The following is a 24,583-nucleotide window of genomic DNA, read 5'->3' as shown; positions in this document are numbered from 1 at the left end:
CACCCACCTTGGCCTCCCAAAGTGCTGGGATTACAGGCATGAGCCATCGCGCCCGGCCTGGATTACTTAGTTTTTATAGCAACATTAATCTTTCATTTTATGGATTTTGATACGTTTAAATATACAGCTGTGTTAAATGTTTTTGTATTTAATGCATTTGCATTCATCTAATCTACTTATTTTAAATCTAACTGTATCCTGACTTCCTGGCATGAGTGGTTAAACAAAAGGAATATTTTTCAAATAATTATTCATAGTATCTAAATAACCTTAAGTACTATACTTTTAAGTCAAAATATAGTATCTTTGTTATTAAAAACAGTGCAGCATAAATGCAAATTCTGATGTTATTTGAATTTAAACAGAATTGAATTTATAAAGTATTTTGGCTGGGTGCGGTGGCTCAAGCCTGTAATCCCAGCACTTTGGGAGGCAGAGACGGGTGGATCACGAGGTCAGGAGATCAAGACCATCCTGGCTAACACGGTGAAACTCCGTCTCTACTAAAAAATACAAAAAACTAGCCGGGCGAGATGGCGGGCACCTGTAGTCCCAGCTACTCGGGAGGCTGAGGCAGGAGAATGGCGTAAACCCAGGAGGCGGAGCTTGCAGTGAGCTGAGATCCAGCCACTGCACCCCAGCCTGGGTGACAGAGCAAGACTCCGTCTCAAAAAAAAATTTTTTTTTAAAGTATTTTTTCTTTAATTATATGGCAGTAATGTCCCAATGCTCAAGTTTTTTATCCAGAGCATTGATTAATTAGATTTTCTGCCAGTTATCTTGCAAGAACAAAGCCAGAAGGACAGGACAAGCTTCCTTTGTGCTTCAGGATAGAGGTAAGAGGTGCCTTTGTCTTTAGTGAAGAAACCCAGGTTCTGTTGCCATAGATCTCCTCTTTGTGAGTGAAGTCTTTCCATCAGGGGTTTGACTTGAACCTGAAGTCTTTTTACACCTCTGCATTTAATTTTTGCTCAGCTCTAGACATCACCCACTTTTTTTTTTTTTTTTTTTTTTTTTTTTTGAGACAGAGTCTCGCTCTGTCACCCAGGCTGGAGTGCAGTGGCCGGATCTCAGCTCACTACAAGCTCTGCCTCCCAGGTTTACGCCATTCTCCTGCCTCAGCCTCCCAAATAGCTGGGACTACAGGCGCCCGCCACCTCGCCCGGCTAGTTTTTTGTATTTTTAGTAGAGACGGGGTTTCACCGTGTTAGCCAGGCTGGTCTCGATCTCCTGACCTCGTGATCCGCCCGTCTCGGCCTCCCAAAGTGCTGGGATTACAGGCTTGAGCCACCGTGCCCGGCCATCACCCACTTTTAAAAGGAGCTTTATTGAGATACTTTTCACATACAATAAAATTCACCCACTTGAAGTATACAAATCAGTGGGTTTTTAATACAGTCATATAGTCATATGTTGCTTAACTCTGGGGATATGTTCTCAGAAATGCAATGTTAGGTGATTTCATTGTGTGAACATCATAGTGTATTCTTACACAAACCTAGATGGTATAGCCTACTACACACCTAGGCTATATGGTATAGTCTATTACTCGTAGGCCACAAACCTATACAGTATGTTACTGTACTGAATACTAGAGGCAGTTGGAACACAATGGTAAGTATTGGTGCATCTAAACTTAGAAAAGGTAGAGTAAAGATACAGTATAGCTGGCATGGTGATGGGCACCTGTAGTCCCAGCTACTCAGGAGGCTATGGAGTGGGAGGATTGGTTGAGCCCAGGAGTTCTGGCCTGTAATGCACTATGCCGATCAGGTATCTGCACTAAGTTCAGCATCAGTATGGTGACCTTATGGGAGAAGGGGCTACCGGTTCGCCTAAGGAAGGGTGAACCAGCCCAGGTTGGGAACTGAAGGTCAGAACTCGTGTTCTTATCACTAGTGGGACCATGCCTGTGAATAGCTGCTGTACTCCAGTTTGGGCAACAAAGTGAGACCCTTCTTTTAAAAAAACTAAAACTAAAACTGTGTAATACATTAAAAAAAAAAAAAAATGGTACACCTAGCCTGGGCAACATGTCAAGGTCCCATCTCTGCAAACAAATTTAAAAATTAGGTGTGGTGGTGCATGCCATGGACCTAGCTACTCAGGAGGCTGAGGCAGGAGGATCACTTAAGCCCTCAGTTAAGGGAGGTCTAGGCTGCAGTGAGCCTCACACCACTGCACTCTAACCTGGGTGACAGAGTAAAACCTTGCCTCAAAGAAAATAATAATAAGGTACACCTGTATAGGGTACTTACCGTAAGTGGAACTTATAGGACTGGAAGTTGCTCTGGGTGAGTCAGTGAGTGAGTGGTGAGTGAGTGTGAAAGTCTAGGACATTACACTACTGTAAACTTTATAAACACTGTACACTTAGGCTACACTAAATGTATTAAAATAATGTTTCTTTGATAATAAATTAACCTTCGCTTACTGTAACTTTTTTACTTTATAAACTTCTAATTTTTTTTTTTTTTTTTTTTAACTTTTCAACTCTTTTGTAATAGCACTTAAAACACCAGGCTGGGGCATGGTGGCTCATGTTTATAATCTCAGCACTTTGGGAGGCCAAGGTGGGAGGATCAGTTGAGCTGAGGAGTTCAGGGTTGCAGTGAGCCATGATCAGGCCACCACACTCTTGTCTGGGCTATGTAGCAAGGCCCCAGGATCACTTGAAGCTAGGAGTTCAAGACCAGCTTGGGTAATATAGCAAGATCCTGTCTCTACAAAAAAAATAGAAATTAGCTGAGCATGGTACTGTGTGCCTAAGGTCCCAGCTATTCAGGAGGCTGAAGTAGGAGGATCACTTGAGCCCAGGAGTGTGAGGCCACAGTAAGCTATAATCACACCACTGCACTCCAGCCTGGGTGGCAGAGCAAGACCCCATCTCTTAAAACACACACATACACACACACACACACACACACACCCCCATTATACAGCTACACTAAAATCTCATTTATATCCTTTTTCTATAAGCTTTTTCTATTTTTAAAATTGTGTAGGCCAGGTGCAGTGCCTCATGCCTGTAATCCCAACACTTTGGGAGACTGAGGCAGTAGGATCACTTGAGTTGAGGAGTTCAGGATTAGAATGAGCCATGATCAGGCCACGGCACTCCTGCCTGGGTGACGTAGTGAGGCCCAGTCTCTAAGACACAAAACACACGCATTAACCTAGGAGTACACAGGGTTAGGATCGTCAGTATTACTGTCTTCTGTCTCCACATCTTGTCCCACTGGAAGGTCTTCAGAGGCAGTAACACACATGGAGCTGTCATCTTCTATGATAACAGTGCCTTCTAGAATACCTCCTATAGGAGCTGCATGAGGCTGGTTTATAGTTAACTTTTTTTTTTAATTATTGAGATTGAGCCACGCTCTGTTGCCCAGGCTAGAGTGCAGTGGCGCGATCTCGGCTGATTGAAATCTCCACCTCCTGGGTTCAAGCAATTTCTGGCTAGTTTTCCTATTTTTAGTAGAGATGGGATTTCACTATGTTGGCCAGGCTGGTCTCAAACTCCTGACCTCAAATGATCCGCCTGCCTTGGCCTCCCAAAGTGTTAGGATTACAGACATGAGCCACCGCACCCAGCTATAGTTAACTTCTTTTTTTAATAAGTAGAAGTACTTTCTAAAATAATGACAAAAAGTATAATAAATACATAAACCAGTAATGTCATCTATCATTATCAAGTATTATGTACTATACATAATTGTGTGTGCCAAACTTTTATGTGACTGTCAGCGCAATAGGTTTGTTTACACCAGCATTACCACAAATACATGAGTAGTGCATTGCGCTGTGACGATATTACAACAGCTACAACATCCCTAGGAGATAGGAATTTTTAAGTTCCATTATAATCATATGGGACCACCATCATGTATGTGGTTCATTGTTGGCTGAAATGTTATGCAGCACATGACTATATTTACAGAATACTTCAGCTATCAACACAGTCTAATGTTTTAATATTTCTATCACCCCCAAAAGAAACTCCATATCCATTTGAGTCATTCCTCCTCACTCCCCCCACCTTCCCTGCTAGACCAAAGTAACCACTAACCTACTTTCTATCTCTGGGTTTTGTTTCATTTTATTCCAAGTAATATTCCATTACATGGATAAACTATGTTTGTTTATTCATTCATCAGTGGGACATTTGGGTTGTTTCCACTTTTTTTTTCTTATTATTTTTTTGAGACTGAATTTCCCTCTTGTTGCCCAGGCTGCAGTGCAATGGTGCGATCTCGGCTCACTGCAACCTCCACCTTCTGGGTTCAAGCAATTCTCCTGCATCAGCTTCTCAAGTAACTGGAATTACAGGCATGTGCCACCATGCCCAGCTAATTTTGTATCTTTAGTAGAGATGGGCTTTCTCCACATTGGCCAGGCTGGTCTCGAACTGCTGACTTCAGGTGATCTACCCACCTCAGCCTCCCAAGGTGTTGGGATTACAGGCGTGAGCTACTGCACCTGGCCTATTTCCACTTTTTGACTGTTATAAATAATGCTGCTGTGAACATTCATGTACAAAGCTTTGTGTCATCATTTTCAGCTTTCTTTTGATGGTAAGGGGATGTTTGTATATTATGCCATAAGCTATGCATCAGAACACCCTGGATAAAGTTTTAACTTAATTTGGGTATAACATATATCATCCAGTAGTCCAAATACATTTTACTAAACTGATAGGTCACTCAACCATTCATTAGTCTCTCCTTTGTCTTTTTGAGTTATTTAGAAACTGTGACTTAGTAAGCAAAAACACAGCCCTTTTTGTTTTCATCAGTCTGAATATTGGATTTCATTTCAAGGGACTCTAAAGTTTGATATTTTATATCTTGAGCTAGGATGGAAAAGAATGACTTATTGTGAATTCATTTACAGTTGGTTGGCTATCTTGGGGCATGAAAAACTGAATGACAACAATTGGTCATACCTCTGTTATGTTGTTTTTATTTTGTTTGTTTATTTATTTATTTATTGAGATGGAGTCTTGCTCTGTCACCCAGGCTGGAGTGCAATGACGTGATCTCTACTCATTCCAACCTCCGCCACCTGGGCTCAAGCAATTCTCCTGCCTCAGCCTCCTGAGTAGCTGGGATTACAGGCACCCACCACCAGGCCGGCTAATTTTTTGTATTTTTGGTAGAGACAGGGTTTCATCGTGTTGGCCAGGCTGGTCTTGAACTTCTGACCTCAAGTGATTCACCTGCCTCAGCCTCCCAAAGCACTGAGATTACAGGTGTGAGCCACTGCATCCCGCCTGTTGTTGCTTTTAAATCTCAGTCATAGATTTTTGTTTCATTTTTGCTTAGAGTGTAACTTTGCAAGAAAGAATCTATACACTTAAAATGCTGAACAGATTCTGGCATATAGAAATTAATTTTTATATTGACATTAACCTCAAAGACACATCATTGATTGTACAGATGAAGTGAATGTACCCAGCAGCTCAAGCTGAACTTGAGCAATAATGGTTCAAAGAATGTGATTAATGGTAGGAATCTTTAAGTGTGTTATTCATATTGTCTTTTGGCTGTTGACTCAATTCTGGATTTCCGGATTTATTAGAAATAGGATCCCTTAAATCAAAGCTAGATTAGTAGGGACTTAATTAATAAGTAGTCTTTATTAAAATAATTTTTTTTTTTTTTTTTTTTTTTTTTTGAGGTAGACTCTTGCTTTGTCGCCCAGGCTGGAGTACAGTGGTGCGATTTTGGCTCACTGCAAACTCTGCCTCCCAGGTTCAAGTGATTCTCGTGCCTTAGCCTCCCAAGTAGCTGGGATTACAAGCGTGTGCCACCACACCTCTCTAATTTTTGTATTTTTTAGTAGAGACGGAGTTTCGCCATGTTGGCCAGGCTGATCCCAAATTCCTGGGCTCAAATGATCCACCCGCCTCAGCCTCCCAACGTGCTGGGATTACAGGTGTGAGCCACCACACCCAGCCTAGCTTTTGTAGTTCTTCTACCTTCAAAAAAAATACAGAGGCTGGACATAGTGCCTCACGCCTGTAATCCTAACACTTTGGGAGGCCATGGTGGGAGGATCACTTGAGGCCAGTTCAGGACCAGCCTGGCCAACATAGTGAGACCCCCATCTCTACAAAAAATAAATCAATAAATAAAAATTAGCTGAGAATGATGGCATGCACCTGTAGGCCCAGCTACTCAGGAGGCTGAGGTGAGAGGACCACTTGAGCCTAGGATTTTGAGGAGCTATGATCACGCCACTACACTCCAGCCTGGGCAGTAGAGTGAGACCCTGTCTCAAAAACAAAAAAATACAGTAATAGATTTATAAAGGCTTATTCAAGCACATCACTCCCTTTCTAAAGCTTTTCCTGTCTATTCAAACCAAGTCTTCTGCAGAATTAATTATCTCCATTCTATCCTCATAAATGTGTTCTATACTCATATAAGATTCATAACATTGTTTGATAATAATTTATTGCCCAGGCTGTCTTCTGCCAAGATTCTCAAGGTTTAGGACTGTATTGTAGCCTTAACACTGAGTACAATAGATAGTAATAAAGAGAGGGCTATAGTTTTGGTAAAAATTCTAATTCTTTGGGCCAGACATGGTGACTCATGCCTGTAATCCCAACACTTTGGAAGGCCTAGGCAGGTGGATCATTTGAGGTCAGGAGTTCGAGACCAGCCTCACCAACATGGTGAATCCCCATCTCTACTAAAAATGCAAAATTAGCCAGGCGTGGTGGCATGTGCCTGTAGTCCCAGCTACTCGGGAGGCTGTGGCAGGAGAATCGCTTGAACCCGGGAGGTGGAGGTTGCAGTGAGCCGAGATCAGGCCACTGCACTCCAGCCTGGGCAACAGAGTGAGACTCCATCTCAAAAAAAAAAGAAAAAAAAAAACTAATTATTTGGCTAAATGTTCTCATTTTTCCTTCTGTTGGTCATATTTTCTAAAAGACACCCCCCCCTTGTGGTTTAATTGTGAGGAGTATGCTTTATGATTATAATTTTGATAAAATAAAAGCCTGCCTCCTCTGTTAGTAATGAATTAGAGCTGCAGGGAACTGGAAACAAAATGAAAGAACCTGGATAATATAGGCTAATGGTTCTCAGACTTTTAACGTGAGTTAGAATCACCTGTAGGGCTGGTTAAACCATGGATCCTGATTCAGTAGATTTGGTATGGAGCCTAACAAGTTCTGAAGTGATGCTTATGTAGTTGGTCCAAGTACCATGCTCTGAGAACCACTAACATTATAAATTCTAACTAACCTACCTGAAAGACATTCAGTTTACTGAAGTAGGTTCTGTTCCTGATATCCGCACCTGGCCCTCTCTTCAAGGTCTTGTGGGGGAAAGTACTCCATATTTGCAAAGCTCTCTACCTGCATAGTGTCTACACAGAGGATGAACTCTTGGTGAGCAAACTTAAGTGCTCAAAGGAGGGAGGAGGAATTTTTTAAGGAAGAATGGGAGATCTCTTTTGGTGTCTCATTATTTGCAATTGTAAGAGCACATAATGGGCACACAGTAAAATGTGAACTAACTGATTAAACTAGTTTAGAACTCTAACCTTCTGATTTTGAGGCCAGTGGTCTGGCATATAAAATGCTTCTTTTCACTTTCACTTTGGCATTGGTTTGAATGCAATTAAAGTTATTGAAGTGAAAAAAATACATTTTAAATTTAATTATTAAGAATTATAGGCCAGGTGCGGTGACTCACGCCTGTAATCCTAGCACTTTGGGAGACCAAGGCGGGCAGATCACGAGGTCAGGAGATCAAGACCATCCTGGCTAACACAGTGAAACCGAGTCTCTACTAAAAATACGAAAAAATTAGCCGGGCGTAGTGGCAGGCACCTGTAGTCCCAGCTACTCGGGAGGCTGAGGCAGGAGAATGGCGTGAACCCAGGAGGCAGAGCTTGCAGTGAGCCGAGATCCCGCCACTGCACTCCAGTCTGGATGACAAAGCGAGACTCCATCTCCAAAAAAAAAAAAAAAAAGGAATTATAGGCCTGGCTGGGCACAGTGGCTCATGCCTATAATATCAGTACTTTGGGAGGCTGAGGTGGGAGAATCACTTGAGCCAAGGAGTTCAAGACCAGCCTGAGCAACATAGTGAGACCCTGTCTCTACAAAAAATAGAAAAATTACCTGAGCATGATGGTATGCACTTGTAATCCCAGCTACTCGGGAGACTCAGAGGTGGGAGGATCACTTGAGCCAGGACGTGGAAGCTACAGTGAGCCATGATTGTGCCACTGCACTGTAGCCTGGGTGATGGATCAAGACTCTGTCTCAAAAAAAAGAAAAGAAAGAATAGAGGGCCAGTTGCAGTGGCTCACACCTGTAATCCCAGCACTTTGGGAGGACAAAGTGAGAGGATCATTTAAGGCCAAGAGTTCAAGACCAGCTCTGGCAACATAGCAAGACCTCATCTACAAAAAAAATTTTTAGAAAGAAAAAAGCCGGTCCAGGCATGGTGGCCAGCTGTTCATGGGGCTAAGGTGGGAGGACTGTTTGAGCCTAGGATGTTGAGGCTGCAGTGAGCCATGATCATACCAGTGCCTTCCAGCCTGGGCAACAGCGAGACCGTGTAAAAAAAAAAAAAAAAAAAAAAAAAAAAGAATTCTAGTAAATGCTTATGCTTGTATAGAATCTAATTAACCAGATTTTCCCCCCTCTATTGTGTTTTGCCACATTATGTATAATTTATTTTAAGATCCTAAATTATGGTCTGTATTATTGAAACAGTATTCTTTCATTTAATACACATTTACTATATGTTAACCATATGCAGGTTAAGCTGTAGAGTTTCAGTGATACAGACTACTGTACTCAATATAATTTTCTGGTGAGGATACTTTTGTAATTATTTTAATACTAATACTATTATACTATACTATACTAATTATTTTTACTATACTAATTTATACTATACTAATTATTTTAAACTAGTAGTTCATGAATTTTGTAAATAAGATTATTCAGAAACATCAATATCAAATATTCTGAAAAAATAGAAAGTTTACTAGTGGTTATTTCTAATCACAGAGAAAATAACCACTACCATATGACTTCCTAAGTAGACACATTAAGTTCTTACCTGTTTGTGATGTGGTTTTAAAACAAATTCATAAGCAAATGAAGATAGAAGTTGTTGTACCTTTGTACTGCTACATGATTTTAGAGGAAAACGTTTTTTAAAATTAAGACTGATTAGATGGCTACTGTATATTGTGCTTTTTATTTATTTGTTTATCTATTTTTTTGAGACGGGGTCTCACTCTGTCACCCAGGTTGGAGTGCCGTGGCGCCATCTCGGCTCACTGCAACTTCTGTCTCCCAGGCTCAAGCGGTCCTCCCACCCCAGCCTTCTGAGTTGCTGGGACCACAGGTGCATGCCACCATGCCCAGCTAATTTTTTGTATTATTTATGGAGAGGGAGTTTTGCTGTGTTGCCCACACTGGTCTGAAACTCCTGAGCTCTAGCGGTCTGCCCGCCTAGGCCTCCCAAAGTGCTGGGATTGCAGGTGTAAGCTACTGCACCTGACCTATTATGGATTTTTTTGTAAGTCCATTAGAGAAATTATCTTTAAAAGTATTTTCACATTGATGAATTTATTGTTCAGTCAGGTTGAGAAAATGAACCATATTTATTGAAACCACAATGCAAACAATTAAAAATCAAATTATCAGTTAAATTATCAGCTAAGTAATGTAGATGCTGATTTGTCCAAAGAAGTAAAAGAATGTTCACAGTAAAATTGAATTAGCGAGGTCATCATTTATATACACAGTTATTGATAGTATGAGGGCAAAACATTAATAGTAGAAATTTAGTTAGACTAGTGGAAATTTAACTTAAGCTATTCCTTTTTGTGACTTGTTAGCTATCAAACTGACCTGTACCTTAAAGTTAGTCTTGCCACCCACCTCAAAAGCTTCTTTTGAGAAGATTCAGTAAGTAAGGAACCAAAAACTCTTTCTCTCCATTGCCAGCAAATTTTGTAGAAGCAACGTGTTGAGCCGGGGAGTTTCCCTCATAGCTGTTTTATGGGCAAAGTGAAAATTGTGTTCTTAGATTCATCAGTATGATTTCTTAAATATTTAAGAGAGAGAAAGTTTGGAAGGTAGTAGCTCCTTATTATTAGGCTTAACCTGGGTTTGATTTGGTAGATTTTAAAAAATATGTAATCTGTGTTTGATTCTTGGTTGTGTGTAATTTGTTCCTCATCCAAAGAATTTAACGATGGAAATAAACATTTGTGACATGAAAAGTTACCCCTTTCTTTTCTTTTTTTTTTCTTTCTTTTTTTTTTTTTTTTTTTTTAAGACGAGTCTCACTCTGTCACCTAGGCTGGAGTGCAGTGGCGCAATCTCGGCTCACTTCAAGCTTCACCTCCTGGGTTCACGCTATTCTCCTGCCTCACCCTCCCAAGTAGCTGAGACTACAGGCGCCTGCCACCACGCCCGGCTAATTTTTTTTGTATTTTTAGTAGAGATGGGGATTCACCATGTTAGCCAGGATGGTCTCGATCTCCAGACCTCATGATCCGCCCGCTTCGGCCTCCCAAAGTGCTGGGATTATAGGCATGAACCACCGCGCCCAGCCGAAAAGTTACCCCCTTCTAAAGCTTTTTCTGTCCATTTCCAGGCCCTCAGCAGAATTAATCATCTCCATCTCTGCTCCCTGGCCTACTCTTCCCTGAGTACTCATTCATGTTGCTTCTAGCTCATGAATGATATTATGATATGTAGTGATAATGAGCAAAAGCTATATTTCCAGGGAAGCATTTGGCGAGGTTTTCTTTTTATTATGGAAAATTTTTAAGCTAACTAGAGAGAATATTACAATGAACCCTATGTACCCATCCCCAGCTTCAAAAATGATCAACTTTCTGCTATTCTTGTTTTATCTGTACCCCCTTTATCACACTTTTTGTTGTTTATGTTGTTTGCTGGAATATTTTAAGGCAAATCCTAGATGTCATACCATTTCATTCTTTTTTTTTTTTTTTTTTTTTTTTTGAGACAGAGTCTCGCTCTGTCGCCCAGGCTGGAGTGCAGTGGTGCAATCTCAGCTCACTGCAAGCTCCGCCTCCCGGGTTCACGCCATTCTCCTGCCTCAGCCTCCCGAGTAGCTGGGACTACAGGCGCCCGCCACCGCGCCCGGCTAATTTTTTGTATTTTTAATAGAGATGGGGTTTCACCGTGGTCTCGATCTCCTGACCTTGTGATCCGCCCGCCTCGGCCTCCCAAAGTGCTGGGATTACAGGCGTGAGCCACCGCGCCTGGCCATAGATGTCATACCATTTCATTCTTAAACACTTTACTACGTATCTCTGACTAGAAGATCCCCCGTTTTTTGAAACACTACCATTATTAACACATCACACAGAATAAAATAATAATTATTTAATAACATCTAATAGTCCATGTCCAATTCGGCTCAAAATTGTTTTTTACAATTGGTTTGTTTGAATCAGGATCCAAATAAGGTCTGTACATTGCATTTAGTTGACATGAATCTTAAGTCTCTCTTAATTTCTCCATAACTGCATCCCCTAGTTCCTCTGGGTTTTTTCCTCCATTAATTAATGAAGAAGATGGATTGTTTGGTAGGATTCCCCACATTTTCTCACTCTGTCATCCAGGCTGGAGTGCACAGGTGTGATCTTGGCTCACTGTAGCCTTGACATCCTGGGCTCAAGTGATCCTCCCACCTCAGCCTCCCAAGTAGCTGGGACTACAGGCACATGCCACCATGCCTGGCTAATTTTTGTATTTTTTTGTGGAGATGGGGTTTCTCCGTGTTGCCTGGGCTGGGCTCAAGTGATCCACTCACCTCGGCTTCCCAAGGTGATGGGATTACAGGCATGAGCTACCACACCCAGCCCCCACATTTTAAGTTTGGATAATTTTATCCTAGTGATATCATTTAACATGTTCTTCTTTCCCGCCAAATTTCCTGCAAGCTGATAGAGCTAGATAATGGATTGGGTTTGGATTCAGTCTTTTTGGCAAGAATACTTCATAACAGTACTGTGTGCTTCCTGTTCCTTCACATCAAGACTGACATGACATCTGTCTGTTCCAGTTTGAGTGAAGATCAGTGGCTTTGGGTGGTATCAGTCATATTATTTTCAAAATAATAACAGTAATGATAATAACAGTTATTATTATTCTATGAAATCGGCAACTGTTTGGCTTCCCTGAAATGCAGTTCAAAGAGAAATGGCAAGAAAAATGTTAAATTTTTCCTTTTTTCATTTGTCAATTTTCAGAATGAGTTGAAGTGACTGAGGACTTTTTTTTTAATATCGTAGATGTTTGTATTTGTTATGTTTAGATCTATTAAAATCATTATTCTTTTTTTCTTCAAAATGGTCCCATCTTTAGTGGGCACCCCTTCAAGTTGGCTCCTGTCTTTTGACATGACCCTTGTAAATTTTTTTCTTATTTTTTGTTAGACTGAAACATGGAAGACCCTAGTAATCTTTGATAACCTTCTTGCTTTCAGGAAGGTCAGGATATCCCTGGTTCACTTACTTATCCAGACTTGGACTCTTATCCATTTCTCCAAGGAATCTAGGCACAAATAGTATTGCTTTTAGTAGAAATCTAGGCACTAATTTTAGTAGAAATCTAGGCACTAATAGTATTCATTGTTAAGAGGCTGTCATTGTCTCTAGGCCTGTTCTGTGAACAGGGTAGGTAAATACGGTTTTTGTGAAAAGAGAAAAAGGAATTGTATTCTTACCAATAGTGCAGCTAGTTCCAATTTAAAATATTTGGGGGGTTTTATGTAATATATTTGATTTTATAATGATTTCTGTTTTTAATGCTGAAAATCTTGGTTCTTAATAACTAACATAATTATTTTATTTAACGTACAATAGAAGTTACTTCAAAATAACTAACTATATGTAACAACAAGACCCCTGGATGCAGCTTAAGGTTTCTATTTATTTATTTACTTTTGAGACAGGGTCTCACTCTGTTGCTTAGGCTGGAGTGTAGTGACACGATCATTCCCCTCCCTATTGATGGACATTTGAGTTGTTTCTCATCTTCGGTTATTACAAATAGTATTGAATTGAATAGGCATGTGAATACCTCTAAAGTGGAATTTCTGGGTTAAAGGGTAAAATGCATATGTAATTTTACTTAAACAAAAATATTTGATGCTTGGTGTTTTAACTAAGAACTGAGGCCAGGTACAGTGGCTCACGCCTGTAATCACAGCACTTTGGGAAGCTGAGGTGGCTGGATCACTTGAGGTCAGGGGTTCGAGACCATCCTGGCCAACATGATAAAACCCCGTCTCTACGAAAAAAAACAAAAAATTAGCCAGGCATGGTGGCTCACACCTGTAATCCCCAGCTACTTGGGAAGGCTGAGGTGAGAGAATGGCTTGAACCCAGGAGGTGGAGGTTGCAGTGAGTCAAGATGGTGCCACTGCACTCCAGCCTGGGCGACAGAACGAGACTCCGTCTCAAAAAAAAAAAAAAAAAAAAAAAAATGAAAAGGAAATAGAGTTCCTCTTTCCTCATATATGAATATATTATTTCAACAGATACATTGTTGATTACCTACCATATGCCTGGTATTGTTCTAATTGCTAGGGATACAGCAAGAGGTTCTGCAGAACTTCATGGAGCATGAAAGTAAATAAACAAAGTTAATTTCAAGGCCAGGCATGGTTGCTCACACCTGTAATCCCGGCACTTTGGGAGGCTGAAGCAGGCAGATCACTTGAGCCCAGGAGTTCATGGCTGCAGTGAGCCAAGATTGTGCTACTACTCTCCAGGCTAGGCAACAGAGCAAGACCCTGTCTCGGGGGGGAAAAAAAAAGTTAATTTCAGATTTTGTTAAGTGCTATAAAGGAAATAAATGGGTTGATATTCAAGAAAGCACCTGAAGGCCGGGTATGGTGGCTCACGCCTATAATCCTAGCACTTTGGGAGGCCGAGGTAGGTGGATCACAAGGTCAGGAGATTTTTGGTGGGACATGGTTGTTCATGTCTGTAATCCCAGTACTTTGGGAGGCCAAGGCTGTTGGATCACTTGCCAACATGGTGAAACCCCATCTCTACTGAAAATACAAGTGTTAGCTGGGCATAATGGCGCATGCCTTTGGTTTGAGCTACTCAGAAGGCTGAGACACAAGAATCGCTTGAATGGGAGGTAGAGGTTGCAATGAGCCAAGATTGCACCACTGCACTCCAGCCCCGGTGACGGGGTGAGACTCCATCTCAAAAAAGAAAAAAAAGTAAAAAAGAAGAAAGAATTTCATACATTATCTTATTTAATCTCATAAAAGTCTGCAAAGTTTATTTTATAATTCCCATTTTACAGAGAAAACCAGTGTTCAGAAAAGTAAATTACTTGTTTGTGGTCTTAAAGTTTGGAAATGGGGGCTGGGGTTTGAATATGTTTAATTCCAAAGCCAGATAAGATAAATCCTTTTTTAGTGTATTGCATTGCCTCTATTAACCAAAAAGAAAGCAAAAAATAATGAGTTGTCAGAGTAAATGGTTTTGATTCTCATTTTAACCTGACAGAAATACATATTTTTTTTTCTTTTAAAGTACTGCTCTTATTTATCACTGGAGTATTACACATTCAAATATGCTTGTTTTATTTTGCTTGTTTTAATATATGCTTGTTTTATTTTGGGGATATTTGTTGTATAAGAAAATAGAGGAATATGCCTTTTTGTCCAAGCTAAATAAAACAACTTCAGTATCCATTTTTATTGTTTTTTATTTAATGATGGTTCTACTTTTAAAATACCACAGCAAAAATATCTTACAGGTATTTCTAGCCTTTTCAAATTATGTGCCTTCTAAGTGTCCTATTTATTTATTTCACAAATATTTGTTAACATCTGTATGCATGTTACTTTATAAGTGTCTGTTGAATTAACTTTCGTAAATGTAATAGCAAAAACATTATACAGGGTTCTGTAAATAGCCATAAAGTTAATCTTAGGGGGAAATTTTTTTCTTGTGCCAGCACTTATTGAGCACTTAACCGTATTATCTCTAAGTCTCACAATAACTCAGTAAGGCAGATACCGATCCCCACTTAACAGAGGAAGGAACTGAGGCACAGAGAGCCTATGTAATTCATCTGAGATCACCATCTCATACATGATGGATTTACACCTAAGGTAGATTTAAATCCCTCACGATCATAGGTTTTCTGTCATAAGTATTAAAAGTTTCTATTAAACAACAAAATAGTTTATAGGGAAATATAATATTTGTCCTATCTAGTATTTTAAATTAAATCCTTAATGTTGTCCAATGAACCATACATAAAAATTCGTAGCCATTTTTTGTGTGTGCCTTAAACTAGAACTAGCTGCAGTTAAAACCCAGATTCTAATTTTACAAACAAGGCCACCTCTAACAATATTAAAATAAAATGATATTATTCCCTGGCTTAAAGAAAAATTCTCCAATAACCATGGGAATGCTTGTGGTGTGAAGACAGCATCTTAAATCTTGATGCACGTCATACACAAAGTGTTATTGCGATGAAAAAATAGTGGCGTGAATAATACCTGCTCACAACCCAAGACACTTGATGTATCTTGAGCCTCAGTGTTCGTTGGATTTTACAATTTCGTGAGGAAGATTTGTATTTTTTTTTAAAGTTCTATATTTCTGTGTGTTCCACTTGATGTCAAATCTGTATTCTTAGGTTGTAGGTTTCCATTAAAAAAAATAAATAATCTCAGCCCCTCCTCCCTCCACCCTCCTTTCCCCCCACACTCATTTTGTATAATATGGTAATGATATCACCGTATCAGTAATTACGGGTCATCTTCATTCTTTCATCTCTGCCTGTTCTGATGGCTTCATTCCTTTGACGGAAAAGATTTGGCTCTGGGTGCTATGATTATTTTGTTAAGCGTTATTCGAATAGACAGGAGTGAGAGAAATTAATCAATCCAAATGCAATTAGCATCATGTTTAACCCAGTGATGGACGTCTCAAGGTGAAACAGCCAGGGGAGTTTCAGACATTATTATTCAATCCAGTGGTTCTTATCTAAATTATAATCAAGAGAGGTTTTTATTGGCTTCTCAGTGTGAAGATGTAACCCTTTCCCTGCCCTGGGGGTCAAGAAGACTAGGCCTTCATCATCCCTAGACTTTAGCTGTTGCCAGCTGCCAGCCCCTTGAAGTCGGATAGACAGGGCAGGAAAGTTGTCTGAATATGCAAGTCATTTGAAATTATCTATACTGTGATCCTGGTCTGATTTTCCTGAAAGTGGAACCTAGCCTATGAATAAGTTACTCTGTCTAACTTGGGGCAAAATATTTTGTGTTCTGATCAAGTCCCTTTGACTAGTTGTTATTCTTCTATCTTAACCTTACATGATAGATTATTATTGCTGTTTTTACTTTATGGATGAGGATATTAAGACTGTGAAGCTACTAGCCTTTGGTCATAATAAGTGTTTCACCAGGATGTATTACTATGTAAAGGCCCTGAAGCATGAATGTTCTGCACAAATTTATGAGTATTTAATAAAAGTTCTAGCCCCCAGAGTATTAATTCATTGCTTTGATCTCATTGCCTTTCATTCAGTTGAGTTTTACCCTTGAAAAGGAAACCAAGTAGAACTATGAAATAGGTTTGTCAGGTCCTCTGAAAAGGAAACAAAATACAACCAAGAAGTTGTTAGCTCTCATTTCTCGAACACAGATCTTTGGGGGGTTTTGCTGTTGTTTTGGTTTGTTTTTAGTAGGAAGAAAGATGATAAGAATACATTTTTGAAATCTAGTCTTGTTTTGCTCTTAAAAGAGGGCAGGGCAAGGAGAGTTGATGGAGAAACAGTCTTTCACTTGGATGCAACATTTTTCAAATGCCTGACAATTAAGATTCTTCTACTTCTGCCTTCAATCATCAGGCATCATGGCTGACACTTCCCATATTTTATGTTCCTGCTTGATGTTTTATATTCTGAAAATAAATCTGTTGGCTGGATATTTCTGTCCTTTTTTTCTGTTATGAAAAGCCATTAAAATTATTTTCCATATTGGAACTGTCCAAATTTGTTTACCTGCACATTGAGTCCTGGCTTTTCTTTTTCATATTACTTCTTGGGTAAAACACTCTGCAAATGGGTGTTACTCTGAATTGAAGAAAAAAGTTTGATACAAAATTATCTTTCTCAGGCCGGGCATGGTGGCTCATGCCTGTATTCCCAGCACTTTGGGAGACTGAGGCAAGAGGATTGCTTGAGGCCAAGAGTTCAAGACCAGTTCAACATAGCAAGACCCCATATCTACAGAAAATTAAAGTTAAAAAGTAAAATAAATAATAAAATTTTCTTTCTCAGAAGTCACTGGAGGAAACATTGTTCTTGGCCACTGCACCCTTTTGGAAGAGTCCTGATAGAGAGCCAAGATACCCAATAAAATGATAATCTAGAAAGTGTGCTCCCAAAAAGATTTTTTTGAGAATACTGAGGACAAAAATTTTGATAGTCTGTGATAGTTTGATCCAGACTGTTCTTTTCTCAGATATGTAGTATTTTAGCCTCCTTTTTGAAATGTTTTATTATGCCTAAATAACTTTTTTTTTTTTTTTGAGACAGAGTCTTACTCTGTCACCCAGGCTGGAGTACAGTGGCGTGATCTCGGCTCACTGCAACCTCCGCCTCCCAGGTTCAAGCAGTCCTCCCCCTTCAGCCTCCCAAGTAGCTGGGATTACAAGCGTGTGCCACCGTGCCTGGCTAATTTCTGTACTTTTACTAGAGATGGGGTTCCACCGTGTTGCCCAGGCTGGTCTGAAACTCCTGACCTCAACTGATCCGGCAGCCTCGACCTCCCAGGGTGCTGGGGTTATAGGCGTGAGCCATCATGCCTGGTCACCTAAAGAACTTAAGGCAAAAGCCTCAAGGCTGCTGACCTTCAAATGCTACTTTTATATATTTTAGAGACAAGTAAGATTTACACCAAAGACTGTTGCTTGTGTGTACTTCTCCACAAGAGTTGACTGAGAACAGGCAGTGGACCTTATTACAGTTACACTACCTGCTGAGGGCCACCAGGTGTCCTAATGGAATGAAACTCCAAAAGACCCCTCCTCATCCAGTGACACTGTGTGCTTTTCACAGCTCCTTCTGCTCTTGACAGTGACTCCAGCACCAGCTGCTCTCATATCAGAGGCATTAAAAGTGCTTAGTCCTTGACTTATCGATCACTTAATGATACTTTTCCTGTGGAGATCTGACACAGCTGGAGTGTGGTGAAGAGTCTCAGTCTGGCAGACTGCCCTGGAACTGCTGCTCTGCTGTACACCAGCTCTGTGCCAGAGTCACAGGGAAACGTTGCACATTCCTGCGAGACAGAAATCAGCATTATAAATCACATTGCTCTCTTTTTGTTCTCTGCCAATCCACCAGAATACTTGTTAACAACAGCTAGCCCCATCTCAAAGGCAGCATGGCCTTTGAGAATAGTCTCTTTCTGTGGAAAAGCATGTCTTTGACTTTATTTGAATCTTCCTAATATCTAATACATAGTGTGTGCTCCATGAGACTGCCTTCCCTCTTCACCACCCCCTCTGTGCTTCTTTTCTTCACGGCACACAATGATAACTGATCAGTAGGTGCCTTTTGTCGTAGCTGTTAGAATACATTCAAGATAGAATACATTCAAGATTTCAGGGACCAAAAGAGTAATTTTTAAAGAGTCAAAACTATAACAAATGGCATCATTTCTATAAAAACATCTTTTATGAGGCCAATTAAATTAACAGCCTTTAGCACATTGATTTAAAGTAAACTGGGATTTTTTTTTTTTTTTTTTTTTTTTTTTTTTTTTCAGATGGAGTCCTGCTCTGTCACCCAGGCTGGGGTGTAGTGGCTCAATTTCGGCTCACTGCAAGCTCTGTGTCCCGGGTTCACACCATTCACCTGCCTCAGCCTCCCGAGTAGCTGAGCCTACAGGCGCCCGCCACCTCGCCCGGCAAATTTTTTTGTATTTTTAGTAGAGACGGGTTTCACCGTGTTAGCCAGGATGGTCACGATCCCCTGACCTTGTGATCCGCCCGCCTCAGCCTCCCAAAGTGCTGGGATTACAGGCGTGAGCCACCACGCCCGGCCACTAAACTGGGATTTTATATATTCCTTTTGGCTAGAAGTATCTACTGGTACAGTTAAGGAAGGTAGCTGCCTCCACCTAGTACCCGGCATTACTGCAGCCAGGCTTAATACGCCACAGTATGCGTTACACAGATGCAAGTCTTTCGTGTTACCATTTGTCTTGCATTGGAAGATCTTTTTAGAAATATATAGGTCTCCTTTTGCCACTCCTGGTGCTATGTATGTGCTTACTTGATGTAGATCTGGTACCTCCTGTAAAGCAGCAGCTAAGGAGACTCCAGGGCTCACCATGACTGACAAGAAGGCCAAGGAAGGAAGCAAGACTGAGAACAGTGGTTGTTTTGGTTTTGGTTTTTGGTTTTTGGTTTTTGAGACAGAGTCTCACTCTGTCGCCCAGGCTGGATTGCAGTCACATGATCTCGGCTCACTGCAACCTCCGCCTCCTGGGTTCAAGCGATTCTTCTGCCTCAGCCTCCTGAGTAACTGGGACTAGAGGTGCACGCCACCACGCCCAACTAATTTTTGTGTTTTTTTTTGTTTTTTTTTTGAGACAGAGTCTCGCTCTGTCGCCCAGCCTGGAGTGCAGTGGCCGGATCTCAGCTCACTGCAAGCTCCGCCTCCCGGGTTCACGCCATTCTTCTGCCTCAGCCTCCCGAGTAGCTGGGACTACAGGCGCCCGCCACCTCGCCCGGCTAGTTTTTTGTATTTTTTAGTAGAGACGGGTTTCACCGTGTTAGCCAGGATGGTCTCGATCTCCTGACCTCGTGATCCACCCGTCTCGGCCTCCCAAAGTGCTGAGATTACAGGCTTGAGCCACCGCGCCCGCCCAATTTTTGTATTTTTAGTAAAGATGAGGTTTCACCATGTTGGCCAGGCTGGTCTCGAACTCCTGACCCCTCAGGGAATCCACCTGCCTCGGCCTCCCAAAGTGCTGGGATTACAGGTGTGAGCCACCACGCCCTACCAACAGTGGTCATATTAATTTGAAGGTGGAGGGGTAGGATCGTTCAGTGGTGCAGTCTAAGAGTAAGAGGCATACATCACTTTGTAGACTAATGAAAGCTCATTGTGAACAACAGTTTATCAATGAGGCAGATCAGATTCCAGTTTGATGGGCAGCTGATTAATGAGATAGACACACCTGCACAGTTGGAAATAAGAATACAATTGATTTGTTCCAGCAGCAGACAGGAGGTGTGTACTACAAAGGGAACCTGCTCTTTACTCCAGAAATCTATTCCCACAGACCAGGAATACATTCTCAGAAAACTACAACTCCATTGAACGCCATCCTGACTACAACAGTGTGGATTTTTTCTATCCTTTTGTATACCCCTTTCTCATTCCTTTATTGTGCATAAAGTGACTGGCATTTGTGCACAAGCATATTGCCTTTTTATTTTTTAAACTAAATGGCCAATGGTATATTTTGATCAACATCAGATGGAGATAAGATGGGGATAAATACTGATTCTGTGGCAATGCCCCCCTTCTCCATTAGTGGCATGCTCATTCACCTCTTATCTTTATACTTCATTAAGTTATTTTGCTCTCATCATTTAATAAAAATCAGTAACACAGAATCCTTCCATACTTAAAGCTAGTAGTTCAAGATCCTGTCTCTACAAAAAATTTAAAAAAATTTAACCAGGTGGTGCACACATATAGTCACAACTACTTAGGAGGCTGAGGCAGGAGGATCACTTGAGTCCAGGAGGTTGAGGCTGCAGTGAGCTATGGCTGCACCATTGCACTCCAGCCTGAGTGGCAGAGCAAGACCTTGTCTCTTAAAAAAAAAAAAAAAAAAAAAAAAAAAAAAAAATCCTTCCATACCTTGTTAAATTGGAGAATTTTGGTGTTTTTCACTTGTCATTCTAAAACCAACCCGTTTTTAAACTCTTATACATAGCTGTTACATGTAGGACAATATGTCTTTAAGTAGGGATAAGTTACTCTAAAAGAAATGAATCTTAGATAGTTTTCCCATCAGGCATCCTATTGCTTAAATAAACTTCGTGTTTGAAATGAAAGAAATAGTTGTACAGTAGCAAGCATTTATTGAATGCCTATGTGACTTTGTATTAATCCTACCTTGAATGGATGAGGAAAGGAGCTCAGAAAAATAACTTGGTAATTTGCCTGCGTGGCCCAGGGTCAATGTAAGAGCTGAAGTCCTGTTCTTTTCACAATATTATGTTGTCTCCTTTGTTTCCTGGCCACTCATATTAGAATCTGCTAAAAGCAACCTGTTAATTGCTCTTCTGAATGGGAGAAATCCAGTGGAAAGCAATTTGTGCCCCCTTCAAAAACATTTTTAATTATATTGAGGCATAGAAATATTTAAAGTAGTTTGCATTGGAATTGAAAAACTGAACTGAGTTTCTTCCACTTCATTAAAAAGTTACTTAAACTTTACATTGTTCCCTACATAAAAGCTGAGCAGAATTTTTATCAGGCAATTGCCTCAAAGGTATAATCTGGACAATCTTTCTGTAATAAAACCCATATGTCATTGGCGAAAGGTGCAGAGCCCTGGCAGAGAGGGCTGGTCTCGAGAGAGATTCTGCACCCAATCTCGTTAACCAGGGTGCTTCTGGTAATCCCTCATCCCCTCACCAGTGAGAAATCAATCTGTACCACTGAATCTTTTTCAACCAGCCACCAGAAAAATTTACTGCAGAGAAGGCAGTTTGGGGATAGTCATTGTGGAAAGTGAGCCAGAAGCAAGGCTAAATGTAGGATGGAGGAATTGGAGAGTCTAAAGAAGAGATTATATTAAACCACACACCACTTTCAGAGCAGGCACAGTGGAGTCCTCCTTTCAGCCCTGACCTCTCCAAGTATACTCAGGTATTTACAGCTGCCATGAACCCGATAGCCCTGGAGAAACTACAAAATGGGTGGGGGATAACAGAAACAATGGAAACCTGGAAGTTGATTGTAGTCTATCCATTTGCTGTCTCTCAGTGTGTAGTAGCCAGTCTCCTCTCCACACTCTCTGCAGCATTTAACATGTTAACCCTATGGTGACAGTCTCAATTGTGGCTTTCTCAATTTGTGATCTATGTCCAACATAATAGGGCCTGTAAATCATGACTTGACATAGGGGTCATGCTTCTCTCCTGCACGGCATGCAACAGTGGCTGATGACCAGTGGGCCCCTCTTGGCATAGTTATTAGAATGGAAGCGGTGTTGCCTTCCTGTGAAACCTTGTGATCTTAGAGAATAAATCCAGAATCAAAAAATAGTTGACAGACTGGACGAGGTGGCTCGTGCCTATATAATCCCAGCACTTCCAAGGCAGGCGGATCACCTGAGGTCAGGAGTCCGAGACCAGCCTGGCCAACATGGTGAAACCTTGTCTCTACCAAAAATACAAAAAGTTAGCTGAGCGTGGTGGTGCATGCTTGTAATCCCAGCTACTTGAGAGGCTGTGGCAGGAGAATCACTTGAACCGGGGAGGCAGAGGTTGCAGTGAGCTGAGATTGTGCCATTGCACTCCAACCTGGACAACAAGAGCGAGACTTTGTTTCAAAAAAAAAGAAAATAGTTGACAGACAGATTTCACTGACTCTAGATAACGCTGTCTCCCAATCTTATTGTGTCTAGAATTGTTTTCTATATAACACATTATGGGGAACAAAGAAACAGGAGAAAATGGAGGAACTGGAAGTGCCAAGCTGAAGAACATGTAATCTTATGCTGGCTATTCATTCTAGAATTATACCAAGCTATAACCATTGTGAAGAAGAAGGGACAGAACTAGGCAGTGGGGAATAGAAATGGCTTTCTCTTCTCTGTAAGCAGGCAGTAGTCATCTCTAAAGATTTTTCCCCAAAGAGATTTGAAATTCCTGATGGGAGCTTAAAAAGCTAAGAGTAAAATACATTTATTTATAAGACCCTACTAGAAGAGGTGTATGTGTGTGTGTGTGTGTGTGTGTAGACGAGGAATACAGAATAGTAGCAGAAGGCTGTCTCCCTACTCCTAATGGGATTTTGTAGCAGCATGTGCGAGTTTGTTTCAGAAGTCAAAAATGAACAGATGTTAGTATAAATTACCTCTGTGTCTGATGTCTTGCAAATTAAAAGCGCGGTTGGCATCACTAAACAATTTCACTAGGTTTGGGGGGGTGCGGTTAGCGGGCGGTGATTACTGTAGCAGGTCGGTAAGAATCTTCGCACTGCAGCAGAGCGAGGATAAAGAAATGAGGAATAAAATAAGGGCTATATGAATTAATCAGAAATGTTAACATCTCTGATGACAAGTGAACAGGAGGGCACGTGCTCTGGAGCAGCCCCTGACCCACAGCAATTTCTCTGTGCACAAAAAGGGGTTGGTGCTTAGCATCTGATTTATAGGGCACAGCCCTCTTTTAGGGAGCGGCTGTGTCATACATTCGTATATCTCCTATATGGGACTGGCGAGTAGGAAAACTTTCTCTCCTCCCATGTAGGAGATGATGTCTTTTGAATTACTTCTACTTTTACAGTGGTTTCCTGCAGCTCTGTGTACTTGGATTAGGTTGAAGGGGGAGGAATGATTGAGTGGAAAAAGAGTTGTTAAAAAGGATTGGTTAAATTCAAGGAGAGCTTGCCACTGAGAGACTTCTAGAAAATAGAATATCTATTTATTTTTCCTTTTAAACCCTTTTGACCCCTTGAATTGTGTGAATCTTTTAAAATTCTAAGTCTTAAAAATATTGGTCATTTTCCCTTTTGGGGAAAAACAGTAAGGAGTTGGTGGGTCTGAAGGTCAGCAGGCGGAAATCGTTAGTTAGAGCAGTGCAGTGCTCCAGGCCCAGGATTTTTGGAACCAGGCTGTGTTCTCTCCAGAAGAGTTTTGTATTGCCCATGTTTGGTTTCCAAAGCTCCTGCTTCTAGCCATGTTGCAGGATCATTTGTTGCATGTTTAAACTTGAGAGTAGGCAGATAACCCATCTAGTAGAAATAAGTGAGACAATCTGCCCAAAAGTATAAGGAAATTTCTTTTCCTTCAAGCTGAGGGAAAAGATTCCAAGGAATGGAGTTTTTTGTTTGCTAGCCTCCCTTTGTGCAGTTTGTTCATTCATTCATTCATTCATTCACTCACTCAGAAAATACTGAGTGCGAGAGAGCTTACCCACCTCTGGAAAATGTTGTGTTAATGATTAGCACTATACCCAGCGTGTTCATTGCTAATATCCAAGAGAAAAGTAGGGTGTTAACATTCTCTCCGTTACAAATGAAGAGACTGAGGCTCAGAGATCTGCCCAGCCCAGGGTGTCACCCTGCTGCTAAGTGCTAGAGCTGGAACTTAAACTGAGTTCAAATCCTATGTTCTCTGCAAGAAGCCCATGCTGCCTCCTATGGGCAAGACAGTACTTGATTGGATTTTCTCTAGAGTAGTTAGTCCTTGACCCCAATCTCTCCATTAACTTGGCATTATTTGTATTAAGGGAAATGATTTTCTTGTCAAATAAGCAA

At 40.9% G+C, this 24,583-nt stretch overlaps 2 protein-coding genes across 3 annotated transcripts in view; both read left to right on the top strand.

Annotated features, from left to right (window-relative positions):
- Nucleotides 1-24,583, top strand: part of ISCA2 (iron-sulfur cluster assembly 2) — a 415,347-nt gene that overhangs the window by 84,458 nt on the left and 306,306 nt on the right. The window lies entirely within an intron of this gene.
- Nucleotides 1-24,583, top strand: part of LIN52 (lin-52 DREAM MuvB core complex component) — a 123,963-nt gene that overhangs the window by 94,993 nt on the left and 4,387 nt on the right. Inside the window, exon 6 of one of the 2 annotated variants that reach the window (XM_050798899.1) lies at nucleotides 18,840-24,409. The exons of the other annotated variant lie outside the window; for it this stretch is intronic. Coding sequence (XP_050654856.1) covers nucleotides 18,840-18,949 — 110 coding nt within the window. The 3' untranslated portion in view covers nucleotides 18,950-24,409. Of the gene's footprint in view, nucleotides 1-18,839; nucleotides 24,410-24,583 lie in introns of those variants that run through there. 2 annotated transcript variants of the gene reach the window in all.

This window comes from Macaca thibetana, chromosome 7 (assembly GCF_024542745.1).
Source record: "Macaca thibetana thibetana isolate TM-01 chromosome 7, ASM2454274v1, whole genome shotgun sequence".
Classification (NCBI taxonomy): Eukaryota; Metazoa; Chordata; class Mammalia; order Primates; family Cercopithecidae; genus Macaca; species Macaca thibetana.
This window is presented reverse-complemented; position numbering and strand designations above follow the sequence as displayed.